General features: G+C 42.3%; 1 protein-coding gene across 1 annotated transcript in view; it reads left to right on the plus strand.

The window, feature by feature from the left end:
- The first annotated feature begins 3,572 nt into the window (after positions 1–3,572).
- pkd1a (polycystic kidney disease 1a) overlaps positions 3,573–23,192 on the plus strand; it is an 80,250-nt gene continuing 60,630 nt past the window's right edge. The window contains exon 1 of the mRNA XM_030062518.1: positions 3,573–4,023. Coding sequence (XP_029918378.1) covers positions 3,749–4,023 — 275 coding nt within the window. The 5' untranslated portion in view covers positions 3,573–3,748. The remainder of the gene's footprint in view (positions 4,024–23,192) is intronic.

Here is a 23,192-nt window from a genome sequence, read left to right on the forward strand (position 1 = left end):
AGCGTTAGCTACGTTAGCTAACACATTAGCATTAGCTTGGTAGTGTTGGCCGTGTTGCTAGGGACGCCAACGTTGGCTAATGTTAGCTAAAGCTAACGCTAGCATCCCTAAAAATGCCGGCTATTTTGTCGCTTTCTGTTGACACCACATCACGCCATGAGTATATCCAATCAGCACCAGGTTTTTTTTTCTTGGAGTTTTTCAGGGCTGCTCAGAGTCCCTACCGCGAGGCAGGGACTTTTTTAGCCCCTGTAAAAGTTCAGGAACTCTCTCCTTTGGGGTGGTTCCAGTGGTGGAGACACGCAACAACAGACCCAGCCCTGTAAAATTACCCCAAAGTTCCTCCTCCGCAGGCTACATCATCCCAATTCACTAAACTTTTAGTTCCGGTAAACCTGATATCGGCACCTACGTAGGGACCGTAGGCTGCGACCTAGTAGTCATCTACCCCTTCGATTGAGACAGACCCAGAGAGATGGTTGTTCAAAAGGCTGGATGACAGAATGGGACCCAGATGGTTGAGGTGGACATTCTGCTGGTATAGGCAACATGGATTTAGGTGGTCCTCCTCATTTCAGCCCCTCGTCAGTGCTTGCTCTTCACAACACCTACAGATTCCTCAAGGTCTCTAGTTTCACATGACACCACCGGCTTCATGCTATGTATTGAACTGATGGCGCTACAGCCTGTGAAATATCTGCTAGTGAACTTGGCCATGAGCGGGCTCGGTGTATTCCACAGTGCTCTAAAATACACTGTAGAGTCAAATGTCTTTCTGATTTTATAAACGTGCCTGTAATTATGTGATTTTCAACAGTGACTTTTTTTTCTCCATCAGAAATAGTCTGCTGCATACCATAGCGTTATCTTAGGCTGCACAGTGCTGAACTGGTGGGGAATGCTCAACTACAACAGGATCTGTGTGTCGCTAAAGCATCTGGCAGTGGTGCTGTGCTGTGGCAGTGCAGAAATGGTTCCACACCGGGTAAAAAAAATCAGTGACGTGGTGTGTGGGCTAGCCAGTGCGGTGGCCATAGCCCCAGCCATCCTTTAGCTCTGCAATTGCCGGTAGTCTGAGCTGTGTTTTTCAGTAAAATAGGTTGAGAAAGTTCCAAACGACTGTCGTTCAGGTAGTCAATTAAATTCATTTTTGTTTTTTAACATAATGAAAATGCAGATATATGTAAATACCATCTGCTATGTATATATTCACAAGATAATATAGCATGGGTAGCCAACTAATTTCTAGATTGTGTCCTCAACCAGAAGGAAAAAGGCGGCTAATTGTTAGTAGTGTTGCTGAGAAAAATAAATTCTATACCTGAATTCCCACTGAGCTGAATATTTCTCTTTCTCATTTTCACATTTCACTGCATTGCTTTCTATTTCTGTATGAGCTGCTCTCTTCCTTTCATGATCACCCTGATTTCACACCCTCCTTTGCTTTTGCTTATCTTGCACTGTGGCTTGTTCCTTTCAGTTTTAATGTCTCCTTCTCACACATGCCCACTTTTGTTCTCCCATCTCTATCAACTTTCTCCAACCTCTCTCTCTTCCATTTTTTTTTTTTTTTTTTGTCAACAATGAATCCCTCTCTCTGCTACACGCTCCCATCTCCTTCATCCTTCATCTCCACTCCCTTCCCAGACCCTCACTCTCTCTCTCTCTGCATTCTCTCCTTGTCCCTCCTTCACCTCTCCCCCACTCTTCCTGCAGCCCTACAATAACACAGACAGAGGCCTCAGTAAGTGCTGTTTTCCTGGCTAGGCTGGAGGACCCTCCCCATAACCAAACAGGAGCCAAGCTCACTTTACCTTCAGCCTGCCCAGACTGGACCCGACCAGGCCAGGCACATGAGGGGAAAAAACACTATTTCACATATGACATTACAAACCTGCTCTTCACCAAGCCAGTTCCACTACTGCAACTTGGACTGTGGAATATAGACAAGTCTGTCACCTTACTGCTCCAGCAGAGTTATCACCTCAAAGCCCACGGGACACAGGTTTATCTGTAGTGTGTGTGTGGATTAATGCAGAGAGTGGCCTGTGTGGTGTGGGTCAAAATGAGTCATGTGGGTGTAGGCCCCAAAAAAGCAAATCCTCAAATCCCATGACCCCTACCCTTACAGGTTGGTGGATTGAAGTTAACCTAGACTAACTAAGCCGAAACTCGAATCCAATGCTTCTAACTCACAAAAATGTCATCAAATTTATTAATACCAAGGTAAGACTGACTGGCACCAAGCACCAAGGTAAAAAAAAATACTGGGCAATAGATATCATTTGCAGTTGTCTCATTCCAAAACATTACACTTTCCTCCAGAATGGACAGTGTTTTGCAATAAAGCAAAATGAAGGTTTGGATGTTAAAACTCTTACACAAATATGTGGTATGTGATTTTCTTTGTCTTGTCCACCTTTTCTTTTTATATATATGCTTATCTATACTCCGTTTTTTGTTTTAAATTTATCTAATCTACTTTAAAAACTTTATGTCCTTTTTATTATGCTTGTCATATATTGGTTTTGTGAGCATGGCCTTTTAAGTACAACAATTTGAAATACTTGAATTACTACCTGTGTTGCCTCTCAAAGATGCACATTGGATTGAAACATTGCCCAAGTAAAGATGACAGGGTGAAAAAGTTAGTATGTGACTCTTCTCTTTTCTTTGTACAGAGCACCGGTTGCCTGCAGGGAGAGAGGGTGGGCCACGGCCAAGACAAGCACAGGGAACACACTGAACACGCGCCCTGCACTGCTTCAGGGAATAGCCGAGACAGAGAGTGTGAATTTAAGCCTATTCTATTTTATTGTGCAATTAAAAGGCTGTGGTTGGTATGCACTGATTTTCAATGGACACATACCAACACTTTTCACTGCTACCCACCAAACCTATATAAGATGTTAACCGACACACATCTGCACAAACACACACACACACACACACACACACACACACACACACACACACACACACACACACACACACACACACACACACACACACACACACACCACCTGAACACTCTTACACTGCTCAGTTTGAGCTGTTGCTGTTATCATTTACTTAAAAACTGTTCATTCATGTTTGGAATGTGGATAAGAAAAAACCAGTGGATATGCATTGTTTCCATGCAGCATAAAATAATCATTAAATAGAATAGAAAAAAATAGAAAATAACAGGATTTAATACATACTTTGCCATGCATAACAACGAAGTACAGGATAGAATAGAATAGAATAGAATAGAATAGAATAGAATAGAATAGAATACCAAGCAAGAGAAGAAGAGAAGAGAAGAGAAGAGAAGAGAAGAGAAGAGAAGAGAAGAGAAGAGAAGAGAAGAGAAGAGAAGAGAAGAGAAGAGAAGAATAATGGAGCGCCGCGTGCTGTCAGACAGGGGGCACAATAGGAAATGAAACTGAAGTCTCGAGACCCAGCGGCCGCTCGAGGAACTACACCGAGCGGAGGGAGGCGGCGGGGGGAGAGAGGAAGTTCTCCAAAAGTTTTTTCCCCCTGAAAGGGTTCTTGGAGAGAGCTCCGTTAGCTTTCAGAGAAAGGGGATCCGACCAGAGGAAAAAACGGCTGGGGAGATAACGGCAAGAAAACGGCGTGAAGACTTCACAGCCCCTGCTTTTGTTTTCTCACATGAAAACCGTGAGAAAGGACACGGTTTGTTTTTGGTTTTCTCCCCGGACTGAGAGGACTTACACCATCAGAGGCGATGAGATGTGAGTGAGCTATGCCTTGTCGAAATGGACAGACTTTATCCAAGCGAAAACATGGCGTCTGCGTCCCGAAGTTTAGATTCTTTTCCAGTCTGCTTTTCACACTCTGCTGCCTGGAGGCTTGGGGCTCCGGGCCGCAGGGGGACGGCGGCAGGAGCTGCAGCCCGTGTCCCGTTAACTGTAGCTGCGCGCTGTCGGGGCCCCAACAGTCCTGCGTCGTCAACTGCTCCAACATCGGTCTGGAGAGGGCCCCTGCGGCGGCGGACGTCCCGCTGTCCACTAACGTGCTGTAAGTAGCCTGAAATACCTACTGAGCTGAGAGCAGGCACACAACCTCTCATCCACACATGCACAGAGGTCCTAATCTCAGCCATTTTATAATTTTATAATCTGTCCCTGTCTCAGCTCTCTGCAGACTACATACTTCTTGATATTTGCAGGATAAAATCCTTTCAAGTAGGCAAGACTGTTTATGACGTGAATTCATTGGAGGCTACATCACAGTATAGCGTCAGCATGGTATTTGTGACATGAGAATGTGATCTTAAAAAAGAAAAAAAAACTTTTCTGGCTTTAAATTGTTTTGTTCCTATATTTGTGGTTTGTTGCGTTGTGATGAGGTCATAGTTTGCCAAGTCTTTTATTTATTATTAGCCTACATCACTGATCTTAGCATCACCTCTGCGTGTCCACTTTTATTCGGAATTCATTTAATTTGTGACTTTGCTTTTCATAGTTGGTGTTGCAAGAGGGGCTGGTTTTGGCTTGGGAAATAATGTTGCGCAACTTAAGTTTGTAAACAAACAAACAAAAACAAAAGAGCTCCCAAGAAAAAACATTTTGCAACACGTTACTAAGATGCAACAACATATGGAGAGGGTTTTATGTCCTCCAATTTATCTTTTGCCCCAACCTGCGGGCGGAAATTGGCCTATAAGTTGAGTTATATGTCAGCGTTAACTTTTGTGTGTCTCCATCAGGCTTCAATCACAGGCCGGCTTCAATACTCTCTCTCTCTCTCTCTCTCTCTCTCTCTCTCTCTCTCTCTCTCTCTCTCTCTCTCTCTCTCTCTCTCTCTCTCTCTCTGTGTGTGTGTGTGTGTGTGAGTGAGTGAGTGAGTGAGTAACTGCGCGCGTGCGTATCATAAATCAGGATGGAAGTTTGAATGGAGTTTGTCTCCAGTAAAAATGGACTTTTTGAAAAGTGCAGCCGTGTCTGTGGCGCAGATCTGCCTGCAGCCTCTGCGCTGCTGGAGAAAGAACATTCTGTTCTGCCGCTGACGGAAGCCATATGTTATCAATTATTTATCCCCCCACCACCCCGCCCGAAATTACCTTCTTTTATTTTACTTTAAATGCCCTTACAACTTATTCACATAAGACACTAAAATTAGAGTGCTCTATCTATAATCTATCAGGCCTCTTTTCGAGACTTTCCCAGACAGCTCTAATCATACAGGAACCAAGCGTGTTTATGTTAGCAGCGCATGGAACTATAATAACTCATTCATGCAAACCATAACGAAAACACCCCATACGGTTTTTGCCATTTTTACTTGACTTAAACCCTCTCAATCAATATGTCTACAAATGCTTGCACGGCTCCTAATTGCTCCACGTTCAGTGATTGTATTTGCGAGAGAGCCACGAGGGCTCCGCTGTAAGTGTGGCGCTAATTAGAGGCAGATCCTGCAGCAGGGAGGAAGCTCAGTCCACGTCAGACTGGTTGGAGCGTTAATTGCGTCAGGCTAAGCAAACCTCATCAGTCTCACTGGGAGACGCCATACAGCGGGAGATGGCTGCAATCTGAAAATTACATTTCTCCTTTAATTTGGCCTCGTTCCCTTGCTCCAACATCAGAACCATGGAATTGAAATCATATACATATATATTTAGTTTCAATTAATTCTGATTCCATGGTTGGATGTGGCAGGTGGTCTTCCATGGTTAGCCAAGGGCAAGTAGAAAATTTACCAATTTATAATAACATAGGCTATGCCAGGCCCATCAGTCATCCACTCAAGTTGCACTGAATTAATAGAGTCCTATTTTCAGAAGGTCATTTACTCTCGTGGATTTGTCTGGTTTTAATAACCTTCAGCAGTATGGCTGAAATGGGAGAGATGGGACCTCAAAAGTCAAGCTTAAGTCCACTTATAGACACATTTTTATTATTCATCTTTTTAAGCTGACATGAATTATGAGGTGCACTGACGATGTGTTTTAAACACATTTTCATGAAAATTGATTAGTGTTTGTATCAGTGGTTGTTTTCTCGATGATAATTCACGACTGGCCATGCCGTAGTTTACCCACCTGTTAATGCACTGTCCTGTTTAAAAAAAAAAACATTTGAATTGATTTCATTTGTCTGTAGCAGATGTTCTTATAATAAGCAAACAGAGGATGTAAGACACTTGCTCTCGTCTTGTTTTCACGCCTGCAGGCTGCGGTCACAGGAGTTCATCGTGAAGTGCTTGGTTAACTTTGACCTCCACACTAGAAGGGTCTGTTTTATGCTTAAAGCTCAAATAATGAGCTTTTCCATTATTCACAGTCTTTCCAAGGCTGAACACCCACACTCGTATTCTGAAAATTAGTCCATGTAGTGCCTGTTAAAGAGTTTGAGATGCAGCCTGTGTCGTATGAAAGGTCATTCCAGTCCCTAGCCTTGGCTTTGTATCCAAAAATATGACTAACGAATGACAGATTGGACTGAGTTCCTCACCGTGTGGTTTTGGGCCTGTTTGTTATTGGCTGTGTTGAAGGTGCATCTGAGACCGTAGAGGAGCAAACAAAGCTGCATCTGAACTTGATTAGTTGTCAACTAACTGCTCTCAGGACGGGGCCGACATTTATACATCAACCAGGAGAGCTGCTGTAAATGAATGATACAGTGATAGTGGAGGCAGTAGAGACAGAGAGTGTGTGTCTGTGCATGCGTGTGAATATCAGTATGTGTGTGTGTGTGTGTGTGTGTGTGTGTGTGTGTGTGTGTGTGTGTGTGTGTCTGTGTGGGTGGGTGGATGGATGGAGTGGGGTGTGGGGCATTTCTCAGCGCCTCAGCTTCGGTCTGTCACCCGCTACACGATGCAGAGAACAACCTTTGTCTCATTAACCGAGTTTCAGCGGTGGTCACACACTAGACAGTGTGTGTGTGTGTTTCTGTGTGTGTGTGTGTGTGTGTGTGTGTGTTATACTGTAATGATCTCCTGTCCTAAACATCTCAATTATTTCTCTTTAGCCTCACAAAGCTGTTGGCAGCAACAAGACTAAAATGTTTTCCCTGTCAGTGAATAGTCAGCAACACATATCATTTGATTAGCTGAAAAAATTAAAAGTCTAATAAGAGCTGTCGTCAGTTGTCTTTCTGTTGTTTACAGCCGGTTGTTGATGTTGTTTGTGTGGAATCTTATTTTCTACATGTGCAGTCTGGATCCATGTATTTACCCACATTCTCAGGTGGGCAGTTGGGTTTCAGTGCCTTGCTGAAGGGCACCTCAGTAGTTGTTGTCAGTGGGGTGATTGTGCTTCTGACCCAGTGTAGCCAGGCATTCCACACCAGACCAGAGATTTGGATTCACCAGCCGTTCAGTGTCAGTCGCACTCCTCACCCTTCGGCTCTGCTAAGTTTCTAAAGGACGACACTTGCAGATCTGTAACGTCTTTGCTTTGACTTTCTCTGTGAAACGTTTGTATTAGTTAAACTATTCAAATTTACTTAGCACAAACACACACACACACACACACACACACAGACACACACACTGGGCTCTAATGTGCATGCATTTCTGTTTGTGTGTGTGTGTGTATTCAAGCAATACAATCATACTTCATTAGAGGAGATGGTACTTAAATGGTATTCACTCGCTCTCTCTTTCTTTCTTTCCCTCTCTCTCCGTCTCTCTCTCTCTCTCTCTCTCTCTCTCACACACACACACACACAGTAAGATTATATCATTTGAATAATGCTATGTTCCCTCCCTCTGTCTATCTATCCCTCTCTCATACAAACACTATTTGATAGAGAAAGAGAGAGAGAGAGGGAAAGAGTGTGTGTGTGTGTGTGTGTGTGTGTGTGTGTGTGTGTGTGTGTGTGCGTGTGTGTGTGTGTTGTCTGGACTGAAGCTGTAAACACACTCATGGACTCCATCTCTCCCACCATGGTCCATCTGCCCCAAATAGGAGAAATTTGTGTTGTTGCCATGGCAGCCAAATGCACACACACACAGACACAGTCAAGGCGTGGCGATGTGCTTTTGAAACAAGTGTATTTTCTTAAATTTACATGTATTTATGGGTTTGGCATGACATCAGATCATGAGGCCTCGCAGCTGTCAAACAGACAAGAGTCAATCTCACATTCTTCCACTTTCTCATAAATTCTCATGTCCCTTTGTCTTTTCTCTCTCACTTTATAACAGTTTAATGGCTGCTTTATTTGACATAAATTTTCTGTACTTTGCCCGCACACAAAGTTACGAATCAGTCAGTGTTCAAGTTAAAGTACTGGATATTGTAATCAGGGGATGCGATATTAGACTTTTTTTTTTAAGTATGCATGTATTTATTTATTTATTGACAGCCAATATGGCCGGTGATATTCCTGAATTCCAGCTAAGCAGAGGGACAATCGGACATGTATTGTGGAGTGTTCTTAGATATACATCCTATAGCTGGAGTGTGTTGAGTTAGATAGAGGTAATTTGTTTTTGGTTGCACGAGGGATGAGTTAAGCAGGATACAGCACACTGGAGATGATGTGCATTTCCCACTGTCTGTAGCTGTCAGCTTCATTCAGTGCTTTTCCGAAACTGCACATCCTGTAGATAAACAGATCCCAATTTCAGGTCGGTCGTGCAGGTGCAACATACACAGGCATCAAGTTTAAACAACACTAAAATCAGTCACTCCAACCCTGAAACAGACAAACAGAGAACAAGACATTTCTGACAGCACAGTCCCGTGCAGCCGGAGCCAGTTTGAGTTTGAAATTTGCTCGGTGCTGTGAATGCAGTGAGTAGTCATCTCAAAGTGGTGAATGGATTTACTGGCAATACAGAACCACAAGATTTTTAGTGACTTGGACATGGATTTTGTGACCCATTTTTTAAGATATCTATAGAGGACAAATGTAACTTTTAAAAACTGTGCTTGAAGTTATATTGCATTTCCATATTGCAGACTGCGGTTAGCACCTAAATGTGTCTGACCTTTCCCTCAAAGTGGGTCTGGTGGCTTCATCAGAAGGTTCTTTCTGTTCAGTGTTAGTTGTCAGTCCCACATCGCCGCATCAGCACCGACAATGCAGCGGCAGAAGCAGTTCATTCAGAGCCCACCTTGTAGCTGAAAAGTCTGCAGCTTCACCACATTTTCCAGAGAATAGGTAAATTTCAAGTAAATTTCTCCAACAGGAGCCATGTGACGGAAGAATGTTTCCTCAACAAATGTTTCTTCAAAGGATGTGTTTAGGGGCTGTTTGTGCTGATTGGCTGACACTTTGACCTGAGTGTGTATTCTTAACCAATCTGAAGACAGCTTTCAGTAACACTCTGTGCATGTGTGTGTATTGTAGAATGATTTTGTTAGCTTACATGATTACAAAAAGCAAATATGTCAGTATATAAATATATAGTAATTGCCTTTTATATCAGTGACAGAAAGAAGAGCGTAGTGCGTGCATTTCGATTATATTCTTTTTAAACAAAAAAGAGTATTTTTGTTGGACAAAAAAGTGTTTTCAAGGTTTTTTTTTTAATCCAATCCCCAGAGGCAGCATGGTTCTTTGTGTCCACTTTGTGCATCGAAACCCCTCAAAACGCACCTTACTGTTGGTCTTATTTCTCTGTGTCTGACAGTGAGCACATTTTACAGTTTTATGCTGAATTTTTGTCACCACATGGAAAGAGAACTTGTGGTTTAGAAAAATTAAAGTAAAAATGTATTATGACAATTTTAACAACAACAAAAAAAAAAAACTCATATGCTTTTGTATCTCTCACAGCCCACAGGAATTGATAGCAGATCTTGTCTCTTTCTTCTTCTTCTCAATCTTCCTACACAGAAAAATGTCATCCACACAACCGCCTACCACCTACACACACACATATATATATATATATACATGTCTGTGTGTGTGTGTGTGTGTGTGTGTGTGTGTGTGTGTGCGTGCGTGCGCGTGTATACAGTATATAGTGATGGATTGATGATATTCTCCAGCGTTTATAGGCTCACACTTGTTTGTCACAGGTGTTTTTCTGAGAACTGTTGACAGCAAGTCTGTCATGTATAACATGATGTTGATGATCTCTGCCGGGGGGGTCGGGGTTAATGTAGCTCACGTGTAAAGCGTCACAGACGTTGTTTACTTCACTCTATAAAATGAAGCCTCATTGTCTCGCTTTTTGTCATTCGGATGCTTTACGCACCAGTGTGTAGCTGAATGACCCGAGCTCGTTAATAAATGCTTAAGTGAACTGATGTACATGTGAGCGTGTAATTTCTCCTCCGACCAAGACGGAGTCATCGCCCCTCTAATTCCAGCCTCACACACTGTATTATAGATGTGGAGAGAGGATCTCTTTTGCACACCTCCACACACGCATGTTAAGTTTAATGAACTGGGAAAGGAAAGACTGAATCTACTGAACATGTGTGAGGGAGGATTTGTTGTGTTACCATAGCAATAGTAACCAATGACATCACCCACGGAAGCAAAGACATTCCAGAAGGTCATAAATAAGACAGAAGGCAGGGGGAGAGAAGGAGAAGAAATAGGGAGAGAAGAAGAGACAGCTCCTACAGTCTTCCTCTTTGTGTGCATGTGTGTGTGTGTGTGTGTGTGTGTGTGTGTGTGTGTGTGTGTGTGTGTTACTTTGCATAGCCATGCACTTCGTAATTTCTAACTGTGGATAACAGAAATTTCTCGGTTCATTATTAACTCGCTGAAGTGGTAGTGGTGGTTAGACAGAATTCTGAAGAAGGAGTTGATTTGTGCAAGAGGGCGTGTGTGTGTGTGTGTGTGTGTGTGTGGGTGTGTGTGTGTCCTTGTCTGTAAAAGTTTCTTGGGTTATTTCAATTTATAATGTTCTTTCCTTGGGGAGTGCAACTTTGGTTGTCAGTTTAGTTGTGCTCTTAGCACCAACAGCGGACTCTAGAAGACATGCTCTCTCACACACACACACACATGCACTCACACACACAATCCCCATCTCTCATGCTCTCTCACCCAATGCGTGTGTGCGTATTGTGGCAGGATCCTCGCAGAGAGATAGATAGAAGCAAATAGACTGAAATCAGGTGAAATCTTTGTGACAGTGGTGGAGGTAAACACTGGCGACTCACATAATGACGAAATCATTTGTCACCCCTCATTTTTATACAGTATGAAAAATAATTTCCACAGACTTGAAAATTTGGCCAGCTAGTAATCCTTCTCCTGAAACATCAAGCCTGAATTTACTTCTCACTGCCGCTCGCTGTCAGTCACAGGACACCACAGGAAGAGCTGGGCGTCTCCGCCAGGAAATCTCTCAAAAACATTCACCTTCCAAAGTCACAAAGAAATGCAAAATAACTTGTCTCAATTTGCTTGATAATTTTCCCTGCCAGAATCACATACTTTATAACTCATGCCAAAGAATTGACTACATTTTTATTATATTGTATCAACTCATTTTATATCAAAATCTTATTACTTCTACATCTTGGAAAACAGTGAATCATCCAGTAGTGATGTCATGTGTAACTAATGGGCTTAAACAAAAATTTCAACCAGTAAAAGCATCAAATATTTGAACAATCTCCTCTCATGATGTAAATAATATAAATGTTTTTTTCCTCTCAAACTGATCAATCACTGGTTTACATGCACCAAAATATAAAAAAACAAAAAAAACAAAAACATTTCAACAATAAATAAAATTATAAAACCTTTAAAAAGATCAAATTTCCTTGCATGAGATGTAAAATGTAAACCGCACCTGTATTTTTCTTAAAGAACATACTGGCAGACAAAACGCACGTTCAAGTTCAGCTATAGAGAGCAGCAGCATAATATGAGATTGTATGGGATTAAGATGAAAGCACATGGGCTGCGTTTTAAAACATTTAATAAATCCTTTATGAGGAGAGAGGCAGAAAAAGGTTCGCTGGCCTGGACTACTTACAGTCTGGTGGAAATATCAAAGTTGTACAGCTATGCAAAATCTGACCGTGTGTTTGATAGTGTGTCTCAATTCGACGGCGCCACCACCTCAGGTTTCCCTGTTGTAAACCGATGGAGTGCACCCTCTCCTTGTATTATAAAAGTGTTTCTGTTGTTTCTGTTTTCCACCCAGTGCATGGTGGGACAGTTTCCAGCCGCTGTGCTCCTACCAGGAAAAAGATGGCACAGAAGGCTGGATGGGTGGATGTTGTTTGTGTTTCATCATTCTGTTCTGCTCTGTGACTGATTGTGGATTATTATCAGTCTTGGTACAGGTCTTTGAGGCGTGTTTATGATAAAGGGTTATGTAAGTAAGCGAACTTGGATTTTTACTTGAAAGGAGAGAAGAAAGGCTCTACAGCCGAGGAGAAAGGTTTTCGAGAGAGGGGTGAAGTGTGTCCTGCTGGCAAAATTTGGCCGTACTCAAACAAACTTTCCTATAAAACAATCCTAAACAATCCTATGCTGCGTTCAGATGGAATGAAGGAGACGGTAAAGACCGTCAAGGGAAAAACAACACCACCATACCCACCATAGTGATGATGGGCTGCTATGGTGATGATGTAAAAAATAAAATTTAATGTACATTGTATTATGTTTTTTTAATGTAATTGATAGGTCATTCTTATAGGTATACACTTAATATATTAACATAGCCTGTCGTTGCAAATTAAAGTTTTTATATCTTCATACAACTTCAGGCGTTCTGTCATATAATTCTGGGTGCAATTATCAGCATCTTATTCTCAGTCCAGATCCGCTCGGTTTTCTGTTTTTGCAACGTCTTACGTAACATCAGGTTGTAAATTCTGTCACAAAGTACAGCAAAAAGTTGAAATATTTAAACTTTGGACAGCAGCACTGTCTACTCTTGCCCTTGTCGGCATAATTTGCTGGTCTCATCTGATTTTACCGTCCTGCTCTCATCCCTAAAGATGATATCTGGCTTTCCATCTGCCATCTGTTTGATTCCATCTGAATGCAATTGCCTCCCAAAAGTGTTGCAGAGAACATGAAATATCACGCTTTTTATGTATTTTGATTGAGTTCAGTAACCCATCAGAAATTATCAAGAGAAATAAGCCTCATTACAATGCATATTGTTTATTTAAAGCCCAAGCTAATTCTTACATGTAATATTTCCAAATAATGAGCGTCGATTTGATCACTGCTGAGCTGAGACACGGAGTGGGACAGAGGAGTGGATCAGACTGCTGAGAGGTGTTCACCACAGAATAAACATCCACCAGCCACTCCAGCTCAGCAAAACAAAACATATCAACCAATCTTCCTCTCCTCAGTCTAACCAGAGATGGCCAGCTGGAGAGAGTGATAATTAGATTTGCCTCTCTGTAATCAGATGTACAATAAAAACCCGTTAGATGAGACTGCAGACGGTCTGAGAGTGTGTGTTCAAGCTTCCTCGTACTTGTTTTGTATGCATGTGTGTGTGTGTGTGTGTGTGTGTGTGTGTGTGTGTCTGTGTGTTTGCAGTGTTTCAGCAGTATACTCTCTGTGTAGTCTGTTCACACTCTGTGCAGGGACTTACTCTGGGTTGCAGACAGAGAGATATCCTGAATGTGAATCACACTCCGTCCTGCATGGGGTAAATGCTAATAAGGTGGTTAAACTTTCTCAGGTCAAAAATGGAGATTGGATTTTTAACCTCTAGACACTCTTGGGAACTAGTTTCATCAAAGTAATAGCTGTTTTTTTTTCCCATATGGCGACCTACCAGATGTAGGCCTGAGACCCATTTTTGGTCTCAGCCCACAGTTTACGACCTTAAGATATGTGGGACTGACAGTAAGCCACCCTGCAGACCCTGCAGACATTCACGTACCAGAAAAAAAAGACGGAGTTATGCGCGCTATTCCGTGTTACTGGATTTTTGTTTCTCTGCATGTATTGACAGTATGCGCATGTGTGTATCCGTGCGTGTGCAAGTGTGTGTGGGTGGGTGACTGAGTGAGTGTGTTAAACCGCTGCACACAGCTGCCCTTGACTCGCCAGCTGGACACCAGACAACCCAGGCAGCAGCAGCTGGAAAAATGGACAGAATGTTCTAAAGAGGAGAGGAGAGTGTGTTTGTGACCCACCCAGGGAGACTGTGAAGCAAAATGTAGCAAGTTTTACACCAAACGTCTTCATCCAATGAGGATGGGGATCGTCAGGGACTTGCCAGTTTGATCCAATTCACAAGACTTAGCCATTGATTTGATATGTTCTGCGACTCTTTAAGTACCATGATTTAATATGTTGATTTCTTGCAATTTTGGATTACTTTTTTTTTTAACACTGGACTATAGAAACAGCTGAATCGTACTTCCAAAGACAATGCATATCATAAACATGTCACAAGGCTTCAAGTGAATTTGACGAGTCAGTAAACTGTACTTTAAGATATTTACATTTCTTGCAGGCCTCAACACATAACTGACCAGTCAAACAGAGACTTTTTAAAATTTATCATAAATTCCCATGGTGGCAAGCTTCATTCCAGCACACTTATACTCCAGACCTGGGGGCTCATTTTTGTTTTGAACTGGTCACACCGCTATCTGTTGGGTTCTAAGCTGTAATATTTATTCTAGCACAAATAAAATAAGTTCACACCCTCCACCACTGGTGCCCTACTGGCTTGGCACATGTCAGAAATGGGGTTCATACATTTTGGTATGAGTGTCGTGCTAGCTTTTTAGGACAAATAAAGTCATCTGAATCTGAATCTAGAAGAAAGGTCTTGATGTCACATTTGAGATATCAAATTTGACCTTTTGGCCTAAGGGTGGCAGTAGAGAAAAGGTAATGGGGTCATCAAAATCAAGAGGAGTCTTCCTTTGGGGAGCAGGAATACACTCATTAAAGTTACAAGACACCAAAAACTCCTCTAAATCTGTGGGGTATTTTGCCCCATATGTTACAACGGATTAAACATTAACCTACAGCAATGAGGGGAGCTGTGTGGTGATACCTAAACAAACTAGTTCAGCCAGTTGCAAGGCAAGAGGGCTAGAAGAGTGTTGATAATAAATCCCAATGTGTTATTGTGCGTCCTTAAAAAAAATCAGCTTTGGGTGGCCACTCAAAGTCGTGTTGTTTGCTGAGTCAGATCCACTTCATTCATTTTGAGGCAGTTCTGTTGAGGCACTTGCTCTCGTGAGGGGGAAAGAGCTGACCGGTCAAACTTGGAGGATGTATTGCACTTGCATGGAGAAGCAAATGCCACTATATGGGCTCCAGCCTGAGCTATCACTTTAAAATAATGACAGTGTCGACGCAGGGTGAGCATGACCATATACAAATCAAAAACAGAAAAATTAAACAAAAAAGAAACTGCGATTTGCAGCTGAACTGATTTTTTCCCCCAATCCCTATCATCTAGCTCCCCCCACCCCCACCCGGCTTCCTATTCACAACCCTTTACCCCATACCCCTGGTTTCATGATCCCACTCTTCCCGTGGTGGGGAAAGTCCCCCATAAATGTCCCACCACCGCACAGGAGCCCCTCTCAGTTTTCAAGGTTTCTTTCAAGCTGGCTGTCGGGCACCAGAGTGGCCAGCCTCTACATCTGGAGCTGCGTCAGCGTGGAGGAGACAGGCCGAGCCAGGACAGGTGCCCACGGGACAGGCAGCCCACAGTAGGGCAATTGTTCTCCAGGACTGGCTTAGGCGGCTTCACTTCTGGTTCCCCCCGTCCTCTCTGCCGCTTCCCCTTCCTACCTTCCACCTTCTCACTCCGCTCTCCTCCTCCAGCTCCTCCACCTCTTCCTTCAGAGTCCTGTAACTCCTGCCCAGGATTAGACTATAAACAAAGCAGCTGGAGGAGGGAAGAGAGCCTTGGCGGACAAGAGAAAGTGAGGGAACAGAGTGGGGGAGGGAGAAGCGGAGGAGTCGGGCAGGGAGGCTGAGGGGGGATGAAAGCGACCACAGAGCAGCCTGTGTTTAGTGGGTTAGTGGAGCGCCGGCCTCCGCTCACGTTGACTCGGACGACTGAGCAGCCGCTGCGCTGCAGAGCCCCGATCTGTCCAAGATCGCACCTACGTCGCTATCTTCATCACCATGTTCGCCTTTTTTCTGCTTTTGATTTTTGCCTTCTGTGTTGCAATGCTGCGTTGTATTTTTTATGAGTTGTGCAGAGCAGAAAATGATGAAACAAAGTGAACATTCATCTTCCTGAAGTTTCAATCACTTTATTTTTCTGTTTTATCCCCACATTTCTCTGTCGGTCCCTCTGCCAAATCAGTTCCATATTCATATTCTCTCCACAGCCCGTGCCCACTATTTCTGTCAGTCCCCTGCCCCAGTACTGAGTAGTAAAGGAAGACTGTGTGTGTGTGTGTGTGTGTGTGTGTTTTCTCTCATCCTCCAGCCCAGAATAAGTGGCACCAGACAGGCCTTATAAGGAGTGGTTAGATCATTGGCCACACCGTTAGTAAAACAGAACCATATGTGTACTCTGTGTGTGTATGTGTGTGTGTGTGTGTGTGTGTGTGTGTGCGTTTAAAATGTGTGTCCAGGCCTATACCTCTAGTGTGTGTGTGTAAAGCAGAACCATATGTGTTCAGAGGTAGCTGGGAGAACAGGAGCCTGTTGCTAATAGACTTGGTGAAGGTCACATTATATGGTCATGTTAGACACACACACACACACACACACACACACACACACACACACACACACACACACACTTTTTTTCTACTTTTCTTTCTACTTTTTTCTACTAATTCCTTGTCACCTCTCTCTCCTTTTGCTTATATGTTAAGGTAGAAAGGGGCAGCTACACACGCTTGCATATGCGGCACACACACACACACCCACACACACACACACACACCTTGGTGTTGATGTTTAGAGCATTACATAATGGCGGCCAGGCGTCTCCCCAATGTGCTAATGACCAGTGAGTGGGAGGAGCTGCTCACCGCTGTCCTGTTTCATCCTCTGATGACTTTACCAGAACAGAACAGAGCGGAGCTGAAATCCACCAGAGCCCAAATCAGGACCACAACTGCTGTCTGAATCGCCCCCCTCTCTCTCCCTGTCCCACACACACACACACACACACACACACACACTCTCTAGTTACTCTCTCTTTCTCTTTCTCTGTCTTTGTTTGTGTCTCACACTTTGCATGCATCTGTTTCTCTCCCTCTCTCTCTCTCTCTCTCTCTCTCTCTCTCTCTCTCTCACTCTCTCTCTCCTCTCTTTCTCTCTCTCTCTCTCTCTCTCTCTCTCTCCCTCTCTTTCTCTCTCTCTCTCTCTCTCTCTCTCTCTCTCTCTCTCTCTCTCTCTCTCTCTCTCTCTCTCTCTCTCTTACACAGCTTGTCTGGAATGTACAGATGTTTCCTTTTGGGAATGGGCGTCCTGGTCTGTTCACACACACACACACACACACACACACACACACACACACACACACAGAGGAAGAGGAGAGAGGGGGTTACTCACATACAGATTCTCCTCCTCAGACTGGCCTGTTTGACTTGTGCTGGTTTATTAGTTGGTACCAAACTTGCGTGATGTGGTGAAGCAGAAACGTGGACCAATGGGCCTGCTCATATTTTATTTTGCAGCGCTTTTGTTTGGCTTTTGTTTGTTATCTCAAAAACAGCTCCTGCACATTCATTAATTTAACGCCTCCTCCACCCACCTACTAGTCTCACACACACACACACACACACACACACACTTTTTGTCCTCAACCTCTGGGCTCCTCCCTGCCTTTTTTCCCCTCTCATTCTCTCTCTGCTCTCCTCCCTCTCACGTGCAGCTGAGGCTTTGGAGTGAAGCCACACAGAGGAAGCTGCTCCGTCCTTCCTCCTCCGTCCCCCATCCCTCGTTCTCTTGCCCTTTAACTCCCTCGCTCGTCTCCTCGGCGTGATCACCTCTTTTGATCGGCTGGTGCAGTCGGTCCCTCTCCTGTCCTCCGTCCCTCATCTGTGTGTCTTCACTGGGCCAGTTGAAAAGTGATGACATCGTGGTGAAGTGTTGCTGTGATGCTCAGTGCATGTGTGTGTGTGTGTGTGTGCACAGTATGCATTCATCTCAATGCACGTTGATCAGCCAGTTAAATACAAACTTGAAAATAAATACAAAATACAAAAGTTGTACTTTGGTAATTATATATATATATATATATATATATATATATATATGATGATTTAGCCCTCAGTTCTCCAAGAACACTATTTGATACCATTATTTTAATAATATTGACAGAAAAATCTTTATAAATGAAATTGGAATTGATAAAGTAACCAATATAAAATTTTTAGGAATAATTATCGACAATAAACTCAGTTGGAAACCACACATAGAGCATGTCAAATCCAAAGTGTCAAAATCGATTGCAATCATGTACAAAGTTCAAGATTTCCTAAATCAAAGCTCCCTATACACACTTTATCATTCATTCATAGTCCCTTATATGACATACGGAGCAGAGATATGGGGGAACACAAAACAAACACAAACTCCATCTTTTTATTGCAAAAAAAAAGTTATACGTATTGTAAGCAAAAAACCCTATAATGAGCCAACCAATTCATTGTTTATTTATCATAATATTCTCAAATTCCAAAACTTAGTAGATTACAAAATAATACAGATTATGTATAAAGCTAGAAACGGACTACTACCACAAAGTATCCAAAGGCTGTTTAAAATGAGGGACAGTGGTTACAATCTGAGGGGAACAATTGTTTTTGAAAAACCAAAGATCCGCACAAATGTAAAAGGTCATTGTCCGTCTGTTAAGGGGGTGAACTTATGGAATAGTTGTTCTGAAAACATAAAAACCTCGACTACATTAGCCAGTCTGAAAAAACTTTTCAAGAAAATTTTAATTATGCAGTACACTGTCAAAAAGTAGTAAGTACATCTTGTATCAAATGAATCCATGCCATGCTGCTTTTTTGTTTTGTTTTGTTTTGTTTTGGTCTTTTGGCGTGTGATGTTCTGGTTGACATAAATTTTACTAATTAGTAGCTTAGTTAGGTTTGTATCTGTTGTATGAAAGCTGCATCACTGGTTGACCACATAGGTAGTAGTTATGTTGAATTAGCTCATATTGTGTGTAAATTGTTTACTTGTGATAAGGGTAGGCGTTATAAGCTCTGCTTCAGCCTACACCTTTTCGGTCAAGTTTTGTTTTGATTACTTATGCATTGTTGCTGATATTATCCTTCTTTTTTGTTGCTTCAATTGACCGAAATAAATCAATAAAATCAAATCAATAAAATCAAATAACATTAATAATAATTTTCTCTGCCAGTAGAGTTGAACAGTGTTAATATTTTTACCCATTTCCATCAGTTTGTCCGTTTGTATTCTCAAAACATTAAGAAACAGTTTTGCATGAAACTTGATGGAAAGGTTGATGATGGGCCATGGAAGTGGGGCTTGGCAGTGGACGCGGCTTTACATGTAAATGCATGTAACTTTGGAATGGATTCATGCAACATCATGGATCTCTGTGGAAAGGTCATTCGTCTTATTCACCTCACCGTCATGTTTGGTTAACAGATGTCATGCGGGGGATTAGACTCTGAAGTGCCATCGGCTCCAATAGTAAAACTCTGTTTCAAGAGTAGGATTCATCACAGTCGCAGCTGCAAATCATCTCAGTAGCAACAAAAAAACATTTCCCATAGCTGAGTTATGTTTTCTTACCATTGTATTATTGCTTTAGAATAAATGAAAGTCAAATTATGACAGCGTGATTTCTATGTCATTTGATTCACTATTATTCTTGAAATGGTGTTTTTATAGTTTTAACATTGGAGTCTATGGCACTTCCACACGTAATCCGCGTCATGATGCCTTTTGGTGAATCTCCATCATGTGGATCTGGCGTGTCTTGACAATTGCATATAGCGTTGGTGGAGGTATGCGCTTTACTGACAGCTTTTTTCTAGTTTTATTCTTGCAACACTTTTTATACATTGAATCCTAACATTTATTTTACTCACCACTGCTCTTGAGAACATTTATTTTCCTCTTTTAAAAATAAAAGAAAATTTGCTAAAATAAATATCCCCAGAATTGTAAGTTTTCACTTTTTCTTACCTGTGCCTTTGTACTTCAAATATGGCAAAGTAATCTGAAAGCATCTACAAGTAATGCAGAAAACGTTTCTGACCTTAGATAATCCCCGAGATCATGCAGTGCTTACAGGTTTGAGGTAATTAGAAATGGTAATGAGGTATATTTTTAAACCTACACCAACTCCAGCCTCTGTGTTTGCCAGTTTGTGAACGTCAAACTCAGCTCTTGACTGATTTCCATTAACCTCTGCTGCTCCTTAAGTTTTCTGCCCTACACAATTCAACCTGCTCACCTGAACAGTGAAACAAACGAGGGACAGAGAAGTTGGTGTGTGTGTGCGTTTGTGTGTGTGTGAGAGAGAATCAACATGCCTACCTGTTGATTTGGTGGATATGTGCGCGTGTGAGTGTGACCAGATGTGTCCATTATATATATGCATGTGTACTGTTAAATTCTTTTTGTGCTATAAATAGTCTTTGTACGTTTGATGTGTTTATAGTTTTTAGTTGTTTACACATATTTGTGCAAACCGATTCTCAGAAATAACAATAGCAATATTGTGTTGAATGAACTCCTGGTGCCTGGCAGTCTTGAAGTTGTACAGACTGATGTGTTTGAGCTGCCTCCTGCCAGCAAATGTCATTAGTTCCCCTCCTTCTCTCTTTCATTCACGACTTAACAGTCCCCCTTTTTTACTTTAATGGAAACTTATTACCCCTAACTCGCAAACTGGCTTAAATGAAAGCACAAATCAAATTATTGAGCAGTTCATGAGGTTTTCCTGGGAATTTTCCTTGCTCCCATTGAGGGACAAAGGTTGGGTGTGTCATAATTTATTGTTTCATGATGTGAAGCCCTTTCAGGCTGTGGCTGTAATTAAGGGCTATACAAATAAACTTTACAGTTGTAGCTTGGTATTGTCAGGTGAGGACCTCGCAGCTCTAACCTCGCACAGCCAGCTGACCTCACGACTTTGTTTTCTTTTGAATTGCGAAATCATTTCCTCGGTCCAACCACAGTGTTATTGGAAGCCATACACCGGGCAGACCAATCAGTGTCTTTAGAGGAACTGTGGGCGGGGCTTGGGTGATGGCGACAGTGTGAAGCTACAGTGGAAAACAGAAACCACAGGGCATCCGCGGGCATTTTCCTTACAAAAACAACAAGATTGTACATCAACATGTGAACAAGCTAGCAGTATGCTTACCGATATGCTTGCTCATTTTCACCATAACAGTTTTGCTCTGACACTTTCATACTACGGCTGTGGTTTGTCTGATTGGAAAACTTAGGTAATGATACACAGATGGTTGATCCAGTCACTTGCTACTTATTTTGGTTTTAGTTATTTATTACTATTATTAGCATTTTTTTGTAAATGCCTATTGTAGCCACCCCTTTTCCAAAAGTGGAACAGAACAATGTCCAGAACAGTGCATTTAGTGTTTTTGAAATTAAATCAGAGTGAGGTTGCCAGGCTGTTGTAGCTCCAGTTTAGTGATATATTTTTGTTTTGACTTAAACTGAAATGTTGCTCCATCAGATTGAGAAAGTTTTCCAACCACTGAGCCTGTAAAAACCGTTGAATTTAGATTATATGACAAAATGTGTGGTTGTCAAAATAAAAGCAAATCTGTTTTTTCTGAAAATTTTCTGATGTTGATGATGGAGGTGCAAGGTTTTCACCAATCAAAGAACAATAGACCTTTTTTTTTTTTTTTTTTACAACATTTTGACGTGAACAGTGGGGTAAAGCCAAGTGTTACCAATGACATTAATTAAGGGCCTGTCCCATTAAGGTCTAACAGAGTCTTAATTAATGACATTAACTAATTAAGCCTGTGGTTACCTTGCTGTGTCATGTCAGTATGGCTGCTGTGAAAAGGTCTATGTGTAGTTTCCATCCCTTGCTTTGCATCATGATGTGTCATCACAGCAAGGCGGTGTCCTTAGTATTAACCCCCTTTGGTCAACCTAAATATTTGTGCGTGTGTGTGTGTGTGTGTGTGTGTGTGTGTGTTTATCTGCCTCTATATGTGTTTCCAACTGTGCCACTCTCAAACCGGCTGCATTAGTCTGAGTGTCTGTGATAGATCTCAGTCTGCTTCCCTAATTTGGGCCGCTCTAACTGCTTTCATCGACTGAGCCACATCTGCTTCAGAGTATAAATGTTTGATTTTTCTCCCGCTGCTTGATCTTTTCTTTCGAGTAGTTTCCTCGTGCAGAATAGAACTGTTTGCTCCTCGCCATGGCTCAGGCCAAGCTTTCCCTTCAAACAGAATAGGCTGCATTTCAAGGATCAAGGTTGAAATGATGGCTCATTTAGACTCAAAAATCGAAGCCATCCAAACTGGGCTTAATAACATTTAATAACATTTATCTTCACTGTGTGAGCAAGTCTCGCAGCACGAACAAAGGGTGAGCTCTAATGAAGAAAGGAAAATGCTTACCTGAAAGATAGAGTTGCTGATGCTGAGAACAGACCTTTGTTTCGTTAATGTTCATGAAAAAAGTGAGGGGAAAAAACACGATCGCCCTCTTGAAGCTGATCAGTTGATCCCACTACGTCTTGGAAAGGAGAGCTTTCCCACTGTGCTGGTCATGGAGAGGGCTCACTGCGGTCCCACCTTCAGCTCTGACACTAGATCTGCTCCCACACTCATCCTCCACTCATCAGGTCTGTCATTTCCAGGACAAAGTGAGGATTTTACACCTGGCCAGGGAGAGAAACATATATGAGTGCTCAAGTTCATACTTATCCCGACTTCAGTGCTGGTTTGCTGTCATGAAATGGCACTCTTTCTTTGTTATGTACACTTTTTTTTATTGTGACTATCTGAGGCCATGTATATTTTTATGTTCATCTGAATATAACCTACATGATTTTTGAATAGACTTTTTTATTGGAGTTGGAATAAGCAGGGTCGTCTCTTTGTGTCCATGTGTTGAGCCTGTGGTTATTTGCACTAGTTTAGTTAACCTGCCCCTTGCTTCATTTCATGTTTTCGTGTGTGTGTGTGTGTGTGTGTGTGTGTGTGTGTGTGTGTGCTTTTTGTGTGTCTGTCTGTCCTGGTTGCTCTCCCTCCGTACCCCCATCACCTTTTCTCTCCCAACTCAGTTTTCTGACCTGGTGTTTTTATCTTTAGATAAAATTTAATCAGCTGAAGGCTTAACCCTATAAAGCCATTTGTATCATATATGATA

The sequence above is a fragment of the Myripristis murdjan genome, chromosome 1 (assembly GCF_902150065.1).
Source record: "Myripristis murdjan chromosome 1, fMyrMur1.1, whole genome shotgun sequence".
In the NCBI taxonomy this organism is placed as follows: domain Eukaryota; kingdom Metazoa; phylum Chordata; class Actinopteri; order Holocentriformes; family Holocentridae; genus Myripristis; species Myripristis murdjan.